The following is a 19325-nucleotide window of genomic DNA, read 5'->3' on the forward strand; positions in this document are numbered from 1 at the left end:
ATCCCAGAGAATTATTTGCTGTTTCAGCTACGTTCTGCTCATTTCCTTTTCCCCCCCTCCCCCTCCCCACCCTCAGAAATTGCTTCTTTTGGGTCAAAGATCATTAAAATAAATCTGTGAGCCAGCAAAAAAACCAGCACACTGTGAGGTGTGGATGCAAAACGTGACAGGGTGCTTCTGCCCATGGAATTGCTGCTGTGGATTTTTTTAAGGATTAACAAAAATAAACCTTCAGCTGTGGCACAGGAGGAAGCAGCATAAAAAAAAAGTGACATTAGTCAGGGTGGGCAGAGGAGAAACCCCCCAAAGGCTGTGAGGGCTCAGCCTTGAGATCCAGCACTTCCCTGGGAGCTGGAATTATTCCTGCAGTAAGCAAATGTCCACTGAGCTGGTTTTCACCTCTGCATAAAGTTCTTTTCCAAGGCAGCAGGAGTTCTCTGCAGGGAGTGGATGTTTCTCTTGACTCGATCCTCCAGGCTGGAGCTGGAGGCACTTTCCAGTTTCAAACGGCTACAGGGAGAAATCACAGCTCTGAGAAAGCAGATTTGGGGTTAGGAATTGGAGATTGGGGTGTAATTCCTGCCTGGGATGGGATTTAAGGTGTTTTCCCATCTCAATCATTGCAGGATTTTGTGATTTGGGGGTTTTTGCTGTCGTGAGAATGAGGGATTGTTATTGAAATTATAATAAGGGATTGTTATTGTTATTATTATATAAATTAATTAGAGGTCAGGGGTTTTTAAAGTCACAGATCCCAGTCTCATAAAGTCATAGGGATTTGCTGTAAGCTCCCATAACCTGAGAATTTCTAAATATCTGCATATAAAGCACTCCCAAAACATCAGCAATGCCCAGCTTGGCTCTGACTCCCAATTATCAATAATTTTTAGCTTGAGGGGGGGAATAATTTGGGAACAACAGGACAATGGAGAGATGAGCAATTCCATGACCTGAACCACCCCAAGCACTGAGAAAAACTGGATTTCCCTGGGTGAGGGAGGTGCTAAAAGACTCACTGGAAGAATTTGCCATCCCTGGTGTCGAGTTTCTCCAGTTCCCTCTCCAGCTCCTCCTCCCTCCGGTGCTTCCTCAGGTTGTTGGCTCTCTCCTCTTCCCTCCATTTGGCATTTTCCACCATCTCCTGCCTCTTTCGTTCCAGTTCCTCAGGAGAGAGTTTTCTGTTTGGGTGGAAAAAGTGATTTTTTCTGTCAGCCCCCACACCTCCCATTTTTTTTTTAGGGTGGAATTGTTGAGGTTGGAAAAGGTTTAGATTAACTAAAGGTGATCCCTCAGATCAGGGGGATTGAATTCATTTTTGTCTTTCTGAGACATTTTGGGATATCCCACTTCCCCACATCCCAGCAGGATTTTATTTTTTTTCACTCTTGGATTTGATAATCTCCTTATTGGTTTTAATTGATCCAAGATGATGCTGTCAGGATTATTATTATTTTTTTTTTTCTGGTGGAACAGAATCTCCTAATTAAAACTCCAGGGGAGAGAGGATTCCCATTCCTGCCCTGCAGCACCAGGGCAGCCCCTCTGTGGGATTTGTCTGTGGGATTTTTTTGGTTTTTTCTGTGGGATTTGTTTTTCTGTGGGATTTTTTTTCTGTGGGATTTTTTTTCTGTGGGATTTTTTTTCTGTGGGATTTGTTTTCTGTGGGATTTGTTTTCTGTGGGATTTTTTTGGTTTTTTCTGTGGGATTTGTTTTCTGTGGGATTTTTTTTTCTGTGGGATTTTTTTTTCTGTGGGATTTGTTTTCTGTGGGATTTTTTTTCTGTGGGATGGATCTTTTGTGGAATGTATTTTCTGTGGGATTGATTTTCTCTAGGATTGATTTGCTGTGCCATTGATTTTTCTCTGGGATGGGATTTTCTGTGGGATTGATTTTCTTTGGGATGGGATTTTCTGGACATTGATTTTCTCTGTCATTGATTTTTCTGTGCCATTGATTTTCTGTGGGATGGGATTTTCTCTGGGATTGATTTTCTTTGGGATGGATTTTCTTTGCCATTGATTTCCTGTAGGATATGATTTTTATGGGATGGATTTTCTGTAGGATGGGACTTTTATGGGATAGATTTTCTTTGCCATTGATTTTCTGTGGGATGGGATTTTTATGGGATGGATTTTCTGTAGGATGGGATTTTTATGGGATGGATTTTCTTTGCCATTGATTTCCTGTAGGATATGATTTTTATGGGATGGATTTTCTGTAGGATGGGATTTTTATGGGATGGATTTTCTTTGCCATTGATTTCCTGTAGGATATGATTTTTATGGGATGGATTTTCTGTGGGATGGGATTTTTATGGGATGGATTTTCTGTAGGATGGGATTTTTATGGGATGGATTTTCTGTAGGATATGATTTTTATGGGATGGATTTTCTTTGCCATTGATTTCCTGTAGGATATGATTTTTATGGGATGGATCTCCCATGGGATTTCCTGGCTGTTCCACCTGCCCCACTCCACCAGCAGAGGGAATTCTGGCTCCCAGGTGTGCCCAGGTGTTTGTCCCAGCACAGGGACAGGGACAGGGACAGGACACTGACCTGGTGTAGCCTGAGGGCTGCTGGTGCCTGAAGCTCCTTTTGGGGGAAGGGCTCCTGCCTCTGCTCTTCTCCTCCCTGCTGCTGTGCCTGCAACCCCAAAACAGCCCAAATTAGCACCAAAACCCCCCAAAAATGCCATTCCCAAACACCCCCTGGCTCAGGTGTCTCCCACTGCTGCAGGGCTGGCACCTGGCACTGAGAAACAAATCCTAATCTGAATAAACTCTGAATTTATTTAATCAATAAATCACCTGTTCTTATCATTTGATCTGTATTAAATAAAGGTAATTTAACAGCTCTGAATGATCAGTTTGAGGAGAATTTGGATTCCATCAGCAATCAATAGATTACCTGTTTCTTTATAATTTCATATTAAATAAAGACAATTTAACTGAAGATATATTTAACTAAAGACAATTTAAATTTCATTGAATTAGCTCTGAATGATCAGTTTGAAGAGAACTGAGATTCCATCAGCAATCAACAAATTACCTGGTTTTTATAATTGTATCTGTATCAAATAAGGACAATTTAACTAAAGATAATAAACTAAACAAAGACAATTTAACTAAAGATAATAAACTAAACAAAGATAATTTAAATTTAACTGAATTAGCTCTGAATGGTCAGTTTGAAGAGAACTGAGATTCCATCAGCAATCAACAAATTACCTGGTTTTTATCATTTTACCTGTATTAAATAAATGCAATTTAACTAAAGATGTATTTATGGTTCTTTCAGAGAGAGAACAGAAAGCAAGAATTAAATTAAAAACCTTTAGAAGAATTAAAATCCATTAAGCCACACAGAGATGGAATAGAGGTGCAAGCTTTGCTTTTAAGGAAGTAGAAATATTATTAATTGCAGAGATATAAAGTAGAAATCTTTGTTTTAAAGGAGTAAAGTATTTTTCAAGTGCCTTAAAGAGCCAAAGCTTTAGAACTGAGTGTGAAAACAAACTGGTGAGAGCACAAAACCAGAATTCTAGACATGAGTGTGGAAAAGAAATTTTAAAATGAATTTAGACAAGCAGGAATGGGGTGAGGAATGGTGTGGGACTCCCCAGCCCCACTCACTGCCTGCTGTGGCTCCTGCTGGAGTGGCTCTGGTGGCCCTGGTGGCTCTGGTGGCTCTGGTGGCCCTGGTGGCTCTGGTGGCTTTGGTGGCTCTGGTGGCCCTGGTGGCTCTGGTGGCTCTGGTGGCCCTGGTGGCTCTGGTGGCTTTGGTGGCTCTGGTGGCTCTGGTGGCTTTGGTGGCCCTGGTGGCTCTGGTGGCCCTGGTGGCCCTGGTGGCTCTGGTGGCTCTGGTGGCCCTGGTGGCTTTGGTGGCCCTGGTGGCTCTGGTGGCCCTGGTGGCTTTGGTGGCCCTGGTGGCCCTGGTGGCCCTGGGGGCTGCGGGAGCGGCTCTGCTGGGGGTCCCTGACCTGCAACACAGGGAACAAATGATCATGGATGGGACAGATTGCATCATATCATATCATATATCACATATCATATCCTATATCATATCATATCATAGCATATATCACATATCATATCATAGCATATCATACACACAGGGAGCACATGGTCTTGGATGGGACCAATTGTATTGTATCATATCATATAATAGCATATATCATATGATATATAAATATATCATATCATAGACACAGGGAGCACATGGTCATGTATTGTATCATATCATATCATATCATATATCATATCATATCATATATCATATCATGGCATAGACACAGGGAGCACATGGTCATGTATTATATCATATCATATCATATCATATCATATCATATCATATCATATCATATATCACATATCATATCCTATATCATATCATATCATATATCATACACACAGGGAGCACTTGGTCATGGATGGGACAGATTGTATCATATATATCATATCATAGCATATCATATATCACATATCATATCATACACACAGGGAGCACATGGTCATGAATGGGACAGATTGTACTGTATCATATCATATCATATCATATCATATCATATCATATCATATCATATATCATATCATGTCATATCACACACACAGTGAGCACACAGGTTATGGGTGTGACAGCAGACTGCATCAATCATAGTATATCATGTCATATTGTAGCATGCATTATACCATCTATCATGTTATATGATAGGATATTGTATCATATTGTATCTTATTATGTCATACATATTATATTATAATGCATAATATATATTATCATATCTAATTATATAACTCTCATATCATATATTATATATTCCATTCTATTCCATGCCTATCCTATTCTAGTCTATTCTATGTCTCTGTTCTAATTCTATTCTTTTCTAATTCCATTCCTGCATTTCCATCCCATCCCATTTCTGTATTCCCATCCCATCCCATCCCATCCCATCCCATCCCATCCCATCCCATCCCATCCCATCCCATCCCATCCCATCCCATCCCATCTCATTCCTGTATTTCCATCCCATCCCATCCCATCCCATCCCATCCCATCCCATCCCATCCCATCCCATCCCATCCCATCCCATCCCATCCCATCTCATTCCTGTATTTCCATCCCATCCCATTCCATCCCATCCCATCCCATTCCTGTATTTCCATCCCATCCCATTCCTGTATTTCCATCCCATTCCTGTATTTCCATCCCATCCCATTCCTGTATTTCCATCCCATCCCATCCCATCCCATCCCATCCCATCCCATCCCATCCCATCCCATCCCATCCCATCCCATCCCATCCCATTCCTACATTCCCATCCATCCTATTTCAACATTTCCATCCCACACACATTATAAAATTAAAACCTGATAAAACCTGGTTTAGTCCCAGCTAAACCAGGATCAGCTCCTAAACTCCCTTAAGGCAAAACCATCACAACCAATTCTTGGAAAGCAAAATAAATTCAAACTCCAAACTGAACCCACAAATTTATTCATCATCCTGTCCCACTCATAATCCTGTAATTCCCAAATTCCTGCATTTCCCTGTAACCACATCCTGGGATTTTGGGAGGAGCAGCCTGGCCCAGGTTGGGTTTTGCTGTCCCTTCCCAATTCCATCCCATAATTCCATGGATAATCAACAAACCTTATCCTGAATTGTGAGCAGCACTCCTGCTGAGCTGTGAATAATTGGAATTTTCAGGCTCAGATTGAATATGAACTGTGTACCTGCAATCCATATCCTGGGATTTTGGCAGGAGCAGCCTCCACTTTTTTCTGTGACCTAAAAAAAAAAACCCCAAACAAATCAGAGAATAAATCAATTTTTTAACCTTCTATCACACCTTAATGTTGAAATATGTAATGAAAGGCATTAATTAGTTAATGAATGAATGAAATCAGATCTCACTTCCTGCCTCTCTCCTCCTCAGAGCTGCTGCTGGAGCTGCTGGAGTTTCGTCGTCGATGCTTTTTGTGTTTCTTCTTCTTCTCCTTTTTCTTCTTTTTCTCCTTTTTATCCAAACTGTTCTGAAGCTGCAAATGAAAAAAAAAAATAAATAAATTTCCCTCAGGATGGCAGAGGAAAGAGTAGAAAAAAATCAGAGGGAAAAAAAAAAAAAAATTTATTTGGAAGGAATGGGAAAAGGTGGAGGTGTTGGTAGAAATTGTGATTTAAATGAATTTAATTTTGAGTGGGATTTATTTATTGTAATATTAATATAAATTATAATTTATTTATCAGAAGTGTAATTAAATTATTATAATTTATTTATTTACTAATAGATTAAAATTAATTAATTTTAAGTGTAATTTATGTTTAATAATATAATGGAATATAATATAATATAATATAATATAATGGAATATAATATAATATAATATAATAATAATATAATATAATAATAATATACAATATAATATAATAGTAAAATACAATACTATACAATACAATAGAATAAAATATAATACAATAAAATACAATAAAATTATAATATAATATAATATAATATAATATAATATAATATAATATAATATAATATAATATAATATAATATAATATAATATAATATAATACAACATTATACAATATACATTATATTACAATATAATATACTAATACATTAATATATTGCTAATAATATAATATACAGTTACTAATATAATAAATAATAATATAAATGCATAATTTATAATATATAAAATAATAATATAATACAATGTAACAAAATGATATTACAATATATTATATACATTATATTATTATATTGTATGTTCCAGTATTTATTACATAATTTAAATTTAAATTTTAGAACATTTAGAAAATGCTACATTTATAAATTTCAAGAGATTTGCAGAATTTTTCCTACTTCAAGGTGTAAAAAATATCCCTGCATTGTTTACAAGAGAATTATCTTGATAAAAGATATTTATAAAATTCAGGTATTAATTTAGGTGCTATTTAAAATGTAGATATTTCTAAAAATTTCAAGCCATTTATAAATTTCAGAAAATTTCAGCTCCTCATCCTGACCAATAAATTCTGATTTTTTTTATTAAATTTTTAATTTTTCTGATTTTTCCCACCTACCAGGCTTTGATTTTCTTCATTTTCACTGGGTTGTTCAAAACTTCTCTTTTCTTTTCTTCCTCCCTCTTCCTAAAGAATAAAAATAAAAATCAAGAGTGGGAAAAAAAAAAAAAAAGAGAAATGTGAATTTAGTAAATTGAGGAGGAATTTCCTCTTTTCTGCCTCTTTTAAGAGTACAAGATTTGTTTCTAAAGAAATATCTTATTAAAATGGAAATAAATAAGTTAATTAAATTATAAAATGGAAATAAATGAATAAATTCATTGAAAATTTAAATCTAAAATGCAACATATTATGAAATGTAAAGAAATATCCCTATAAAAATGGAAATATATGAATAAATATCATTTTTAAAATGTAACTAAATAAATAAATTTATGAGAATTTCAAGTGCATTAAACATAATTATGAAATGTAAAGAAATATCCTTAGAAAAATGGAAATAAATAAATAATATTTTAAAATATAAATAAATAAATTTATGAAAATTTTATATTTAAATGCAATAATCATACCTAAGAAATGGAAAGAAATATTGTCATAAAATGCAAATTAATGAATTTATAAAAAATACCAAAAGTATTGAAAAAAGGAAAATAACTGTATAAAATATAAACATCTTTATAAAAGATATTTATAAATACAAAATTAAATGATATAAAACCATAAATACATTTATAAATAAATACATAAATAAATACATTTATAAAACTGCAAAAATATCTTTATGAAAATATTGAAATTTATGAAAATTTATATTTATGTTGACATTTATACTTACACTTACATTTATATTTATATGTATATTTAAATTTATATCTGTATTTACATTTGCATTTCTATCTGTATCTATATTTATATTTACATTTATATCTATATCTACATTTATATTTACATCCCTATCTACATGTATATTTATATTTACATTTATATTTATATATAAACTTACATTTATATTTATATTTACATTTACATTTATATCTATATTTACATTGACATTTATATCTACATTTATATTTATATTTACATTTATATCTATATCTACATTTATATTTACATCCCTATCTACATGTATATTTATATTTACATTTATATTTAAATCTATATTTATATTTATATTTACATTTATATCTATATTTACATTGACATTTATATCTACATTTATATTCATATTTACATTCATATCTATATTTATATCTATATATCTATATTTGCATTTATATTTATATATAAATTTACATTTATATTTACATCTATGCTTACATCTATACTTACATTGACATTTATATCTACATTTATATTTATATTCACATTAATATTTACATCTATATTTACATTTATATTTACATTTACATCTATATTTACATTTATATTCACATTCATATTTAGATTTAGATTCACATTCACGTTTATATTCACATTTATATTTATATTTACATTCACATCTATATTTACATTTATACATACATTTACATCTATATTTACATTTATATTCACATTCATATTTAGATTTAGATTTAGATTCACATTCACGTTTATATTCACATTCACATCTATATTTACATTTATACTTACATTTACATCTATATTTACCTTTATATTCACATTCACATTTATATTTATATTTACATTCACATTCACATCTATATTTACATTTATATTCACATTCATTCATACTTAGATTCACATTCACGTTTATATTCACATTAATATTTATATTTACATTCACATTCACGTTCATATTCACATTTATATTTATATTTACATTCACATCTATATTTACATTCACATTTAATATTTCAATTCCATATTTAATATTTAAATACCATCCATCCTTCACTCCTCCCAGTAAATGTCACCCCAGCCCTGTCCCCCCGTGTCCCACCCACCTGATGATGAACAGAGGGTCCTCCCTGATCTTGGTGGCCAAGTCCAGCCCCGAGGTGGCCCTGGCCAGGCTGGAGCCTGGCAGCAGCCCCGTGTCCCCAGGGCCAGCAGAGTCCTTGTCCCCAAGCTGGGCCAGGATCAGTTTGTCCACAGGGCGTCCCAGCAGGTACTCATCCCTGCTGACCATCCCCCCTGGGCCCTGGTACATCCACTCCAGCTTCTCCTCACGTTTCCTGGGGGAAAAAACACCAAAAATGGGATTGAGGAGGGATTTGTGGATGGTTTGGGGAATATGGGATCAGAGGGATGGAGGGATGATGGATGGATGATGGATGGATGGATGGATGGATGATGGATGATGGATGGATGGATGGATGGATGGATGGATGGATGGATGGATGGATGGATGGATGGATGGATGATGGATGGATGGATGGATGGATGGATGGATGGATGGATGGATTGATGGATGGATGATGGATGGATGGATGATGGATGGATGGATGGATGATGGATGATGGATGGATGGATGATGGATGATGGATGATGGATGATGGATAGATGGATGATGGATGGATGGATGGATGGATGGATGGATGGATGGATGGATGGATGGATGATGGATGGATGGATGAAGGATGGATGATGGATGATGGATGATGATGGATGGATGATGGATGATGGATGATGATGGATGGATGATGGATGGATGGATGATGGATGGATGGATGGATGGATGATGGATGGATGATGATGGATGATGGATGATGGATGGATGGATGGATGGATGATGGATGGATGATGGTGGATGGGATGATGGATGATGGATGATGGATGATGGATGGCTGATGGAGGATGATGATGATGGATGGATGGATGAACTGATGGATGGTGATGGATGGATGATGGATGGATGATGGATGGGATGGATGATGGATGGATGATGGATGGATGGATGATGATGGATGGATGATGGATGGATGATGGATGGATGGATGGATGGATGGTGATGATGGATGGATGGATGATGATGGATGGATGGATGGATGGATGATGGATGGATGGATGGATGATGGTGGATGGGATGTGATGGATGGATGATGGATGATGATGGATGTGATGGATGATGGATGAGGATGGATGATGGATGATGGAGGATGGAGTGGATGGATGGTGGATGGATGATGGATGGATGGATGATGGATTGGATGATGGATGGATGATGATGATGGATGATGGATGATGGATGATGCTGGATGGATGGATGGATGATGGATGATGGATGATGGATGGATGATGGATGGATGGATGATGGATGGATGGATGGATGATGGATGGATGGATGGACCATCCCCTGTGCTGTCCCCTGTTCTGTCCCTGTTCTGTCCCCATGTCACCCCTGTTCTGTCTCCTGTCACCCTGCTTTGTTCCCTGTTCTATCCCCTGTCCTGTCCCGTGTCACCCCTGTTCTATACACTGCTCTGTCCCCTGTCACCCTGTTCTGTCACCCTGCCCTGTCCCCTGTGCTGTCCCCTGCCCTGCTCTGTCCCCTGTCCTGTCCCCTCCCCTGTCCCCTGCACTGTCCCATGCCCTGTCCCCTGCACTGTCCCCTCCCCTGTCCCCTGCCCTGTCCCCTCCCCTGTCCCCTGCACTGTCCCATGCCCTGTCCCCTGTCCCCTGTCCTGTCCCCTGCTCTGTCCCCTGCTCTGTCCCCTGTCCCCTGCTCTGTCCCCTGTCCCCTCCCCTGTCCCCTGTCCCCTCCCCTCTCACCGCACGGTGCCCATGTCCTCAGCGTAGCGCTGCATCTCCTCCCGCGCTCGCTCCTCCTGCAGCTCCCGCTGCAGCTCCTCGATCTTCCTCCTCTCGGCCTCGTGCTTCTGCTCCGCCTTCCACACCTTCTCCACATTGCGCAGCGTCTGCGGGTGCCAGCTCTTCTTCAGGTTCTGCGGGACAGGAGCCGGGTCACAACCGGAGCAGAACCGGGTCACAACCGGAGCAGAACCGGGTCACAACCGGAGCAGAACCGGGAGCAGCGCCGGGTCACAACCGGAGCAGAACCGGGTCACAACCGGAGCAGAACCGGGTCACAACCGGAGCAGAACCGGGAGCAGCGCCGGGTCACAACCGGAGCAGAACCGGGAGCAGAACCAGAGCAGAACCGGGAGCAGAACCGGGCCAGAACCGGAGCAGAACCGGGAGCAGCGCCAGGTCAGAACCGGAGCAGAACCGGGAGCAGAACTGGATCAGAACCGGAGCAGAACCGGATCAGAACCGGGAGCAGCACCGGATCAGAAAAGGAGCAGAACCGGATCAGAACCGGGATCAGCACTGGGACTGGCGCGGATCAGAACCGGGAGCAGAACAGGGATCGGCACCGGGAGTGGCGCCGGGATCAGAACCGAGAGCAGAACCAGCATCAGAACCGGGAGCGGTGCCGGGATCAGAACCGGCATCAGAACCGGGATTGGCACCAGGATCAGAACCGGGATTGGCACCAGGATTTTCCCCGGGATCAGAACCGGGATTGGCACCAGGATTGGCCCCGGGAGCAGAACCGGGATTGGCATTGGCATCGGCACCAGGATCAGAACTGGCATTGGTACCCGGATCAGAACCGACATCAGCACTGAGACTGGCACCGGGATCAGAACCGGGATCGGCACCGGATCAGAACCAGCACCGGCACCAGGACTGGCACCAGGACCAGCACCGGGATCGGCACCGGGATCGGCACCGGATCAGAACCAGCACCGGCACCAGGACCGGCACCGGGATCAGAACCGGGATCGGCACCGGGACCAGACCCAGCACTGCCCGGCAGCCCCTCAGCACCACCGGGCCCCTCTCAGCCCCTCCCGACCCCTCAACCCCCCTCAGAGCCCCCCAATCCCTTCAGCCCCCCCTGCCCGCTGAGTCTCCCCTCAGTTCCTTCCCTGTCACCGCCCCAACCCCTCAGGCTCACCCCCCAATTACCCCCAGACCCCCCGAATCCTCAGAGCCCCTCCGGGTCCCCTCAGCCCCTCTGACCCCCCCTCAGCCTCCCCAATTTCCCCATTCCCCTCACAGCTCCCCCTGTTCCCCCATTCCCCCTCAGTCCCCCGGATCCCCTCACAGTCCCCCGGTTCCCCTCACCAGGTCTCTCCCCCATTCCCCCTCATTTCCCCTCACCAGGTCTCTCCCTCATTCCCCCTCATTTCCCCTCACCAGGTCTCTCCCCCATTCCCCCTCATTTCCCCTCACCAGGTCTCCTCCCCCCATCGCGGCCACCGATCGAACGCGCCCCCGCCGCCGCTACCGGGACAGGAAATACGTCACAGCGCGCCGCCTCTTGTGTTTCCGCGCGTCGTTTCCCTCCTGCGTCACTTCCGGCGCGCTGTGAGGCGATGGGGAAGATGGCGGCGCGCAGTGCGAGCGGTGCGGGAGGAGGAGGGAGAGAAAGAACCCTCAGTACCGGGCCTGGGGGGGGGGGGTTTGCGTTCCGTTCGTGGGTGGGAAGGGACCCCAGAGTTCATCCATTCCCACCCCTTGGCAAGGGCTCGGAGCTGTGGAGCCGAAGTGGCGAGTGAGAGCCCGGGCCGGGCGGAGCCGGCTGGGGGAGCTGGGGGGATCTGCTGGGGCGGGAAACCTGTCGGGATGGAGCCTGGGATCTACCGGGATAGCAGCACTCATCTCCCAGTTTGGGTCCTGTCATCTCCCAGTTTGGGTCCTGTCATCTCCCAGTTTGGGTCCTGGGATCTCCCAGTTTGGGTCCTGTCATCTCCCAGTTTGGGTCCTGTCATCTCCCAGTTTGGGTCCTGTCATCTCCCAGTTTGGAGCCTGGGATCTCCCAGTTTGGAGCCTGGGATCTACCGGGATAGCAGCACTCATCTCCCAGTTTGGATCCTGGGATCTCCCAGTATACCAGCAGTGATCTCCCAGTTTGGATCCTGTGATTTCCCAGTATACCAGTAGTTATCTCCCAGTTTGGACCCCATGATCTCCCAGTATACCAACAGTGATTTCCCATTTTGAATCCTGTGATCCTCCAGGATAAGAGCAATTATCTCCCAGTTTGGACCCCGTGATCTCCCAGTATACCAGCAATTATCTCCCAGTTTGGATCCTGTGATTTCCTAGTATACCAGCAGTGATCTCCCAGTTTGGACCCCATGATTTCCCAGTATACCAGCAGTGATCTCCCAGTTTGGACCCCATGATCTCCCAGTATACCAACAGTTATCTCCCAGTTTGGACCCCATGATTTCCCAGTATACCAGCAGTGATCTCCCAGTTTGGATCCTGTGATCTCCCAGTATACCAGCAGTTATCTCCCAGTTTGGACCCCGTGATTTCCCAGTATACCAGCAGTGATCTCCCAGTTTGAATCCCATGATCTCCCAGGACAAGCCCAGCGCTCCCCGGCGGTTCCAGGCCGGGTTCGAACCCGTGACCTCGCGCTCCCCAGCCCGCAGCGTTGCCCCCGCGCCACCGCGGCCCAGCGCCCCCCGCCCCGCCCCCATCCGCGCGCCCGGGGCGTGGCTCAGGGGCAGCGCCGCCGCCTGCGGGGCCGCAGGTCACGGGTTCGAGCCCCGGGGTAGCCAGAAGATGATTTGGAGTCATGGCATCCACCCAGCCGGGCTGGTTTGGGCGTCAGAGCCTGGAGGGAACAGCTCAGACTCCTAGAAACACATTATACACTGAATTATCTCCTTAAATGAAGTGTAATTACTCCAACAGGAAAAACTCGAGTGGCAGCTGTTGAGTTTGTGTGACCCTGCAGAGCTCAGAGAGCAGAGGGGCAAAATGAGAGTTCAGACTTGCCAAAAAAACACCAAGTGATTCCCAACACCTCCGAGGGGTAAGAGAGGCTCTCCATGGGCTGTGTCTGAGGGATTTGTGGAAAAAAAAAAAGGAGAAAAAGCAGCAAAAAGAGAAAAAAAGAGAGGGGGCACCTGGAGTTGAACCAGGGACCTCTTGATCTGCAGTCAAATGCTCTGCCACTGAGCTATACCCCCTGCAGCTGGGAAACTTCAAAATATTTCTTGGGAAAAAGTCAATATTTGTGTTTCTGGCATTGGATTCCTTTCCTCTGCAGCCCAGGGAGTGCCTGATAAAGGTACAGGGAGTTCAAGGTGATAAATGATGGTAAAAAATGTGAATTTTGGTGATGACTACAGAGAATTAAAGGCAAAAAACCACACACAGACAGTCAGAGCTGAGAGCACAACCCAAAAAACTTTTTGGGGGTATAAAAAAGAAGGAATAATCTTCATTTTTTATGGAAAAGAGAGGGGGCACCTGGAGTTGAACCAGGGACCTCTTGATCTGCAGTCAAATGCTCTGCCACTGAGCTATACCCCCTGATAAATTTAGATTTATTTTTAGAGACTCCTGGTTTTTCTCTCTGTGGGATCTTTCATTTGAGAAGCTGTGCAGGGAGTTCAATGTGAGAAATTATTGGAATTGGGAGAAATTCTGGGAAATGGTGGTTATAGAAAAATAAAATCAGGGCAAGGTGAAACCCTGCACTTCTCCAGGTGCTTCCACCTCACATTCCTGCCCAGCACAACCCTCATCCCACAGGAAATTCCCATGAAAAATTTGGGAAAAAGAGAAAAAAAAGAGAAAAAAGAGAGGGGGCACCTGGAGTTGAACCAGGGACCTCTTGATCTGCAGTCAAATGCTCTGCCACTGAGCTATACCCCCTGCACCTTGGAAAATTCAAAATATTTCTTGGGAAAAAGTCAATATTTGTGTTTCTGGCATTGGATTCCTTTCCTGTGCAGCCCAGGGAGTGCCTGATAAAGGTACAGGGAGTTCAAGGTGATAAATGATGGTAAAAAATGTGAATTTTTGGTGATGATTACAGAGAATTAAAGGCAAAAAACCACACACAGACAGTCAGAGCTGAGAGCACAACCCAAAAAACTTTTTGGGGGTATAAAAAAGAAGGAATAATCTTCATTTTTTATGGAAAAGAGAGGGGGCACCTGGAGTTGAACCAGGGACCTCTTGATCTGCAGTCAAATGCTCTGCCACTGAGCTATACCCCCAACTTGGGAATAAAACAGGGAAATATAAAAATATTTATTTGCAAAGTGATGAGTTTTTCTGCCCATGGATTGGATTCCATTAATTGGCAGCTCCCTGTGCACCCTGTGCCCGTGGAAGGTGTAAAATGCCACAAATGAGGTATGAAAATGAGGAGAAAATTGGGAAAAAAAAGAAAATTAGGGGGAGGTTACTACAGAGGGAAACAAGAGGCAAAAAATGGTTTCAGACAGAACACAATCCTTGAACTTTCCCCAGTCAGAGCCCAAATATTTTGGAAATGAAACTCCCAGCCAGCAATGAGGGTTCAGAACAAACTCCCAAAATCCAACCAGAGCTCTCCAGCTTCTTTTTGGGAAGGATTTTGGCAAAAAGAAAGTGGAAGGAGGAAAAAAATAAAAGAGAGGGGGCACCTGGAGTTGAACCAGGGACCTCTTGATCTGCAGTCAAATGCTCTGCCACTGAGCTATACCCCCTGGGACTGCTGAATAAAATAAAATAAAATAAAAATAAAATAGAATAAAATAAAAATAAAATAAAATAAAAATAAAATAAAATAAAATAAAATAAAATAAAATAAAATAAAATAAAATAAAATAAAATAAAATAAAATAAAATAAAATAAAATAAAAATAAAATAAAATAAAATATTTTCATGATGTTTTTCCCAAATTCCTGAGCTCTCTGTCCCTGAGGAATTGGCTCCAGCAGCAGCCACTGAGTCCTTGCCCTCCCAGTTTGGCCCAGTTCCTCCCCAGCTCCTCCCAGTCTCTGTGGAGTTTCTGACATTTCCCCAGTGATCAAACTCCCCAAAATCCCCAGGGAGGAGCAGGAAAAGAGGGAGCAGCTGAAGCTGAACACCTGCACCAGGGAAATCTAAAAAAAAATATTTATTGGGAAAAAGTCAATATTTGTGTTTCTGGGATTGGATTCCTTTTGTGTGCAGCCCAGGGAGTGCCTGATAAAGGTACAGGGAGTTCAAGGTGATAAATTGTAATAAAAATGAGGAATCCTGGTGATGATTATAGAGAATTAAAGGCAGAAAAACACACACAGACAGTGAGAGGTGAGAGCACAACCCCAAAAATTTCCCACTCTGTTCTTTGGCTGCTGCAGCTCAGAACCAGCACAAGCTCTGAGCTCTCCAGGGATTTTTCCTGTGGCAAAATTTTTGGCAAAAGGAAAGTGGAAGGAGGAAAAAAAAAGAGAGGGGGCACCTGGAGTTGAACCAGGGACCTCTTGATCTGCAGTCAAATGCTCTACCACTGAGCTATACCCCCTGGCAGCTCCTGCTCCTGGGAAAATTCAAAATATTTCTTGGGAAAGAGGGAAGTTTTTCTCTCTGTGGGTTGGATCCCTTTCCTCAGCTCTGTGCACCCCAGGGTCCCTGTTGAAGGTGCAGGGAGTTCAGTGGGATGAAATTCAGCACATGGGATTCCTTTCATTCCATTTCCCAGCCCTGATCCAGTCCGGGATATTCCCCATTCCGTGTCTTGGCTGGATCCAGTTCAGGTTTCCTCCCATTCTCTATGCTGGGTATTATCCAGTCCAGGTTTTCCTCCCTACCATATCCCACCCTGATTCAGTCTGGGTTTCCCCCATTCCACATTAGCTGCAATCCAGTCCGGGTTTTCTTTCATTCCCTGTCCCATCCAAATCCTTTCCAGGTGTTTCTCTGTTCCATTTTCTGACTGTGATCCAGTCCGGGTTTTCCCCCATTCCACATATCAGCTCTAATCCAGTCCAGGTTTTCTTCCATATTCCAGCTGTGATCCAGTCCAGGTTTTCCCCCATTCCATATATCAGCTGTGATCCAGTCCGGGTTTTCTCCCAAATCCATATTCCGGCTGTGGTCCAGTCCAGGTTTTTCTACATTCCATACCCCACTCTGATCCAGTCCAGGTCTTCCTACATTCCATATCCTGGCTGTTATCTTATCTGGGTTTTTCCTCCATTCCATATCCTGTCCATGATCCCATCCAGGTTTTCCCCCATTCCATATCCTGTGATCCCATCCAGGTTTTCCTCCATTCCATATCCTGTCCATGATCCCATCCAGGTTTTCCTCCATTCCATATCCTGTGATCCCATCCAGGTTTTCCTCCATTCCATATCCCAACCATGATCCCATCCAGGTTTTCCTCCATTCCATATCCCGACCCTGATCCTGGCTGGGTTTTGGGGTTTTGCTCCAGTCCATATCCTGGCCCTGATCCAGTCCTGGTTTTCTCCCATTCTGAATCCCACCATTATCCAGTCCTGGTTTTTCCCATTCCACATTCCAGCCCAGATCCAGCCCCAGTTTCTCCCATTCCAGATTCCAGCCCAGATCCAGTCCCAGTTTCTCCCATTCCACATTCCAGCCCAGATCCAGCCCCAGTTTCTCCCATTCCAGGTTCCAGCCCAGATCCAGCCCCAGTTTTTCCCATTCCACATTCCAGCCCAGATCCAGTCCCAGTTTCTCCCATTCCACATTCCAGCCCAGATCCAGCCCCAGTTTCTCCCATTCCAGATTCCAGCCCAGATCCAGTCCCCAGTTTCTCCCATTCCAGATTCCAGCCCAGATCCAGCCCCAGTTTTTCCCATTCCAGATTCCAGCCCAGATCCAGCCCCAGTTTCTCCCATTCCACATTCCAGCCCAGATCCAGCCCCAGTTTTTCCCATTCCACATTCCAGCCCAGATCCAGCCCCAGTTTCTCCCATTCCAGATTCCAGCCCAGATCCAGCCCCAGTTTCTTCTCCATTCAGATTCCAGCCCAGATCCAGCCCCAGTTTCTCCCATTCCACATTCCAGCCCAGATCCAGCCCCAGTTTCTCCCATTCCACATTCCAGCCCAGATCCAGCCCCAGTTTTTCCCATTCCAGATTCCAGCCCAGATCCAGCCCCAGTTTCTCCCATTCCAGATTCCAGCCCAGATCCAGTCCCAGTTTCTCCCATTCCAGATTCCAGCCCAGATCCAGTCCCAGTTTCTCCCATTCCAGATTCCAGCCCAGATCCAGTCCCAGTTTTTCCCATTCCAGATTCCAGCCCAGATCCAGCCCCAGTTTCTCCCATTCCAGATTCCAGCCCAGATCCAGCCCCAGTTTCTCCCATTCCAGGTTCACTTTCCCCCATTCCAGGTTCACTTTCCCCCATTCCAGAGAATTCCTCCCCACAGATTTGAGCCCAGAGGGAGGCTCAGGCAGACCCAGATTTCCTTGGGAATGGTTCCTCCCTTCTGCAGGGCCACCCCACATTCCCAACTCCCACATCCCACAGCAGCTTCCCAACCTTCCCCTGCAGGATTTGGGCCAAAGGAAAGTTGGAGGAAAAGGAGGAGAGGGAGCACATGGAGTTGAGCCAGGGCAGTGAAATTCTCTCCCACTGAGCAATTCTCCCTGCTTTCCCTCAATCTCCCTGCTCATTAACATCCCAGAAAAACTCTGCTAATTAATCCCAGGACAAAATCCAGATCCTCCCAAAATCCTCATCCCTTCCCTCACCTTCATCCCCTCTGCTCCTCATCATCCTCCCCTCTGGCCAGCAATCACAGCACGGGGCCTGCACCCAGCCCAGGGGGGAAATTTGGGAATTCCAGGCTCCCAACCACATTTTGGGGGATAAAAAGATGGAAAAAAAAGGGAGGGGGCACCCGGATTTGAACCGGGGACCTCTTGATCTGCAGTCAAATGCTCTGCCCCTGAGCTATACCCCCAGCTGGCAGGTGAGGCTCCCTTTGGACAGGTGAGGCTCCCCGTGGCCAGGTGAGGCTCCCTGTGGCCAGGTGAGGCTCCCTATGGACAGGTGAGGCTCCCCGTGGCCAGGTGAGGCTCCCTGTGGCCAGGCGAGGCTCCCTTTGGACAGGTGAGGCTCCCTTTGGACAGGTGAGGCTCCCCATGGACAGGCGAGGCTCCCTTTGGACAGGTGAGGCTCCCTGTGGACAGGTGAGGCTCCCTTTGGACAGGTGAGGCTCCCCGTTGACAGGTGAGGCTCCCTTTGGACAGGTGAGGCTCCCCGTGGACAGGTGAGGCTCCCTATGGACAGGTGAGGCTCCCTTTGGACAGGTGAAGCTCCCTATGGACAGGTGAGGCTCCCTGTGGCCAGGTGAGGCTCCCTGGGGCCAGGTGAGGCTCCTTGTGGCCAGGTGAGGCTCCTTATGGACAGGTGAGGCTCCCTATGGACAGGTGAGGCTCCTTATGGACAGGTGAGGCTCCCTTTGGACAGGTGAGGCTCCTTGGGGACAGGTGAGGCTCCTTATGGACAGGTGAGGCTCCCTTTGGACAGGTGAGGCTCCCTGTGGACAGGTGAGGCTCCCTATGGACAGGTGAGGCTC

At 44.1% G+C, this 19325-nt stretch overlaps 1 protein-coding gene across 1 annotated transcript; it reads right to left on the minus strand.

Moving 5' to 3' along the window:
• Window positions 1-395: 395 nt before the first annotated feature.
• Window positions 396-12313, minus strand: CWC25 (CWC25 spliceosome associated protein homolog; the record flags this gene model as incomplete). Its single annotated transcript, XM_079327813.1, is given in 11 exon segments — window positions 396-510; window positions 1017-1178; window positions 2560-2646; window positions 3636-3982; window positions 5736-5790; window positions 5917-6041; window positions 7096-7100; window positions 7103-7164; window positions 8985-9215; window positions 10753-10925; window positions 12223-12313. Coding segments are annotated over 11 exon segments (1380 nt in total). The 5' UTR covers window positions 12241-12313.
• Between the last annotated feature and the right edge of the window lie 7012 nt (window positions 12314-19325).

This window comes from Erithacus rubecula, assembly GCF_903797595.1.
Source record: "Erithacus rubecula genome assembly, chromosome: 27".
Lineage (NCBI taxonomy): Eukaryota > Metazoa > Chordata > Aves > Passeriformes > Muscicapidae > Erithacus > Erithacus rubecula.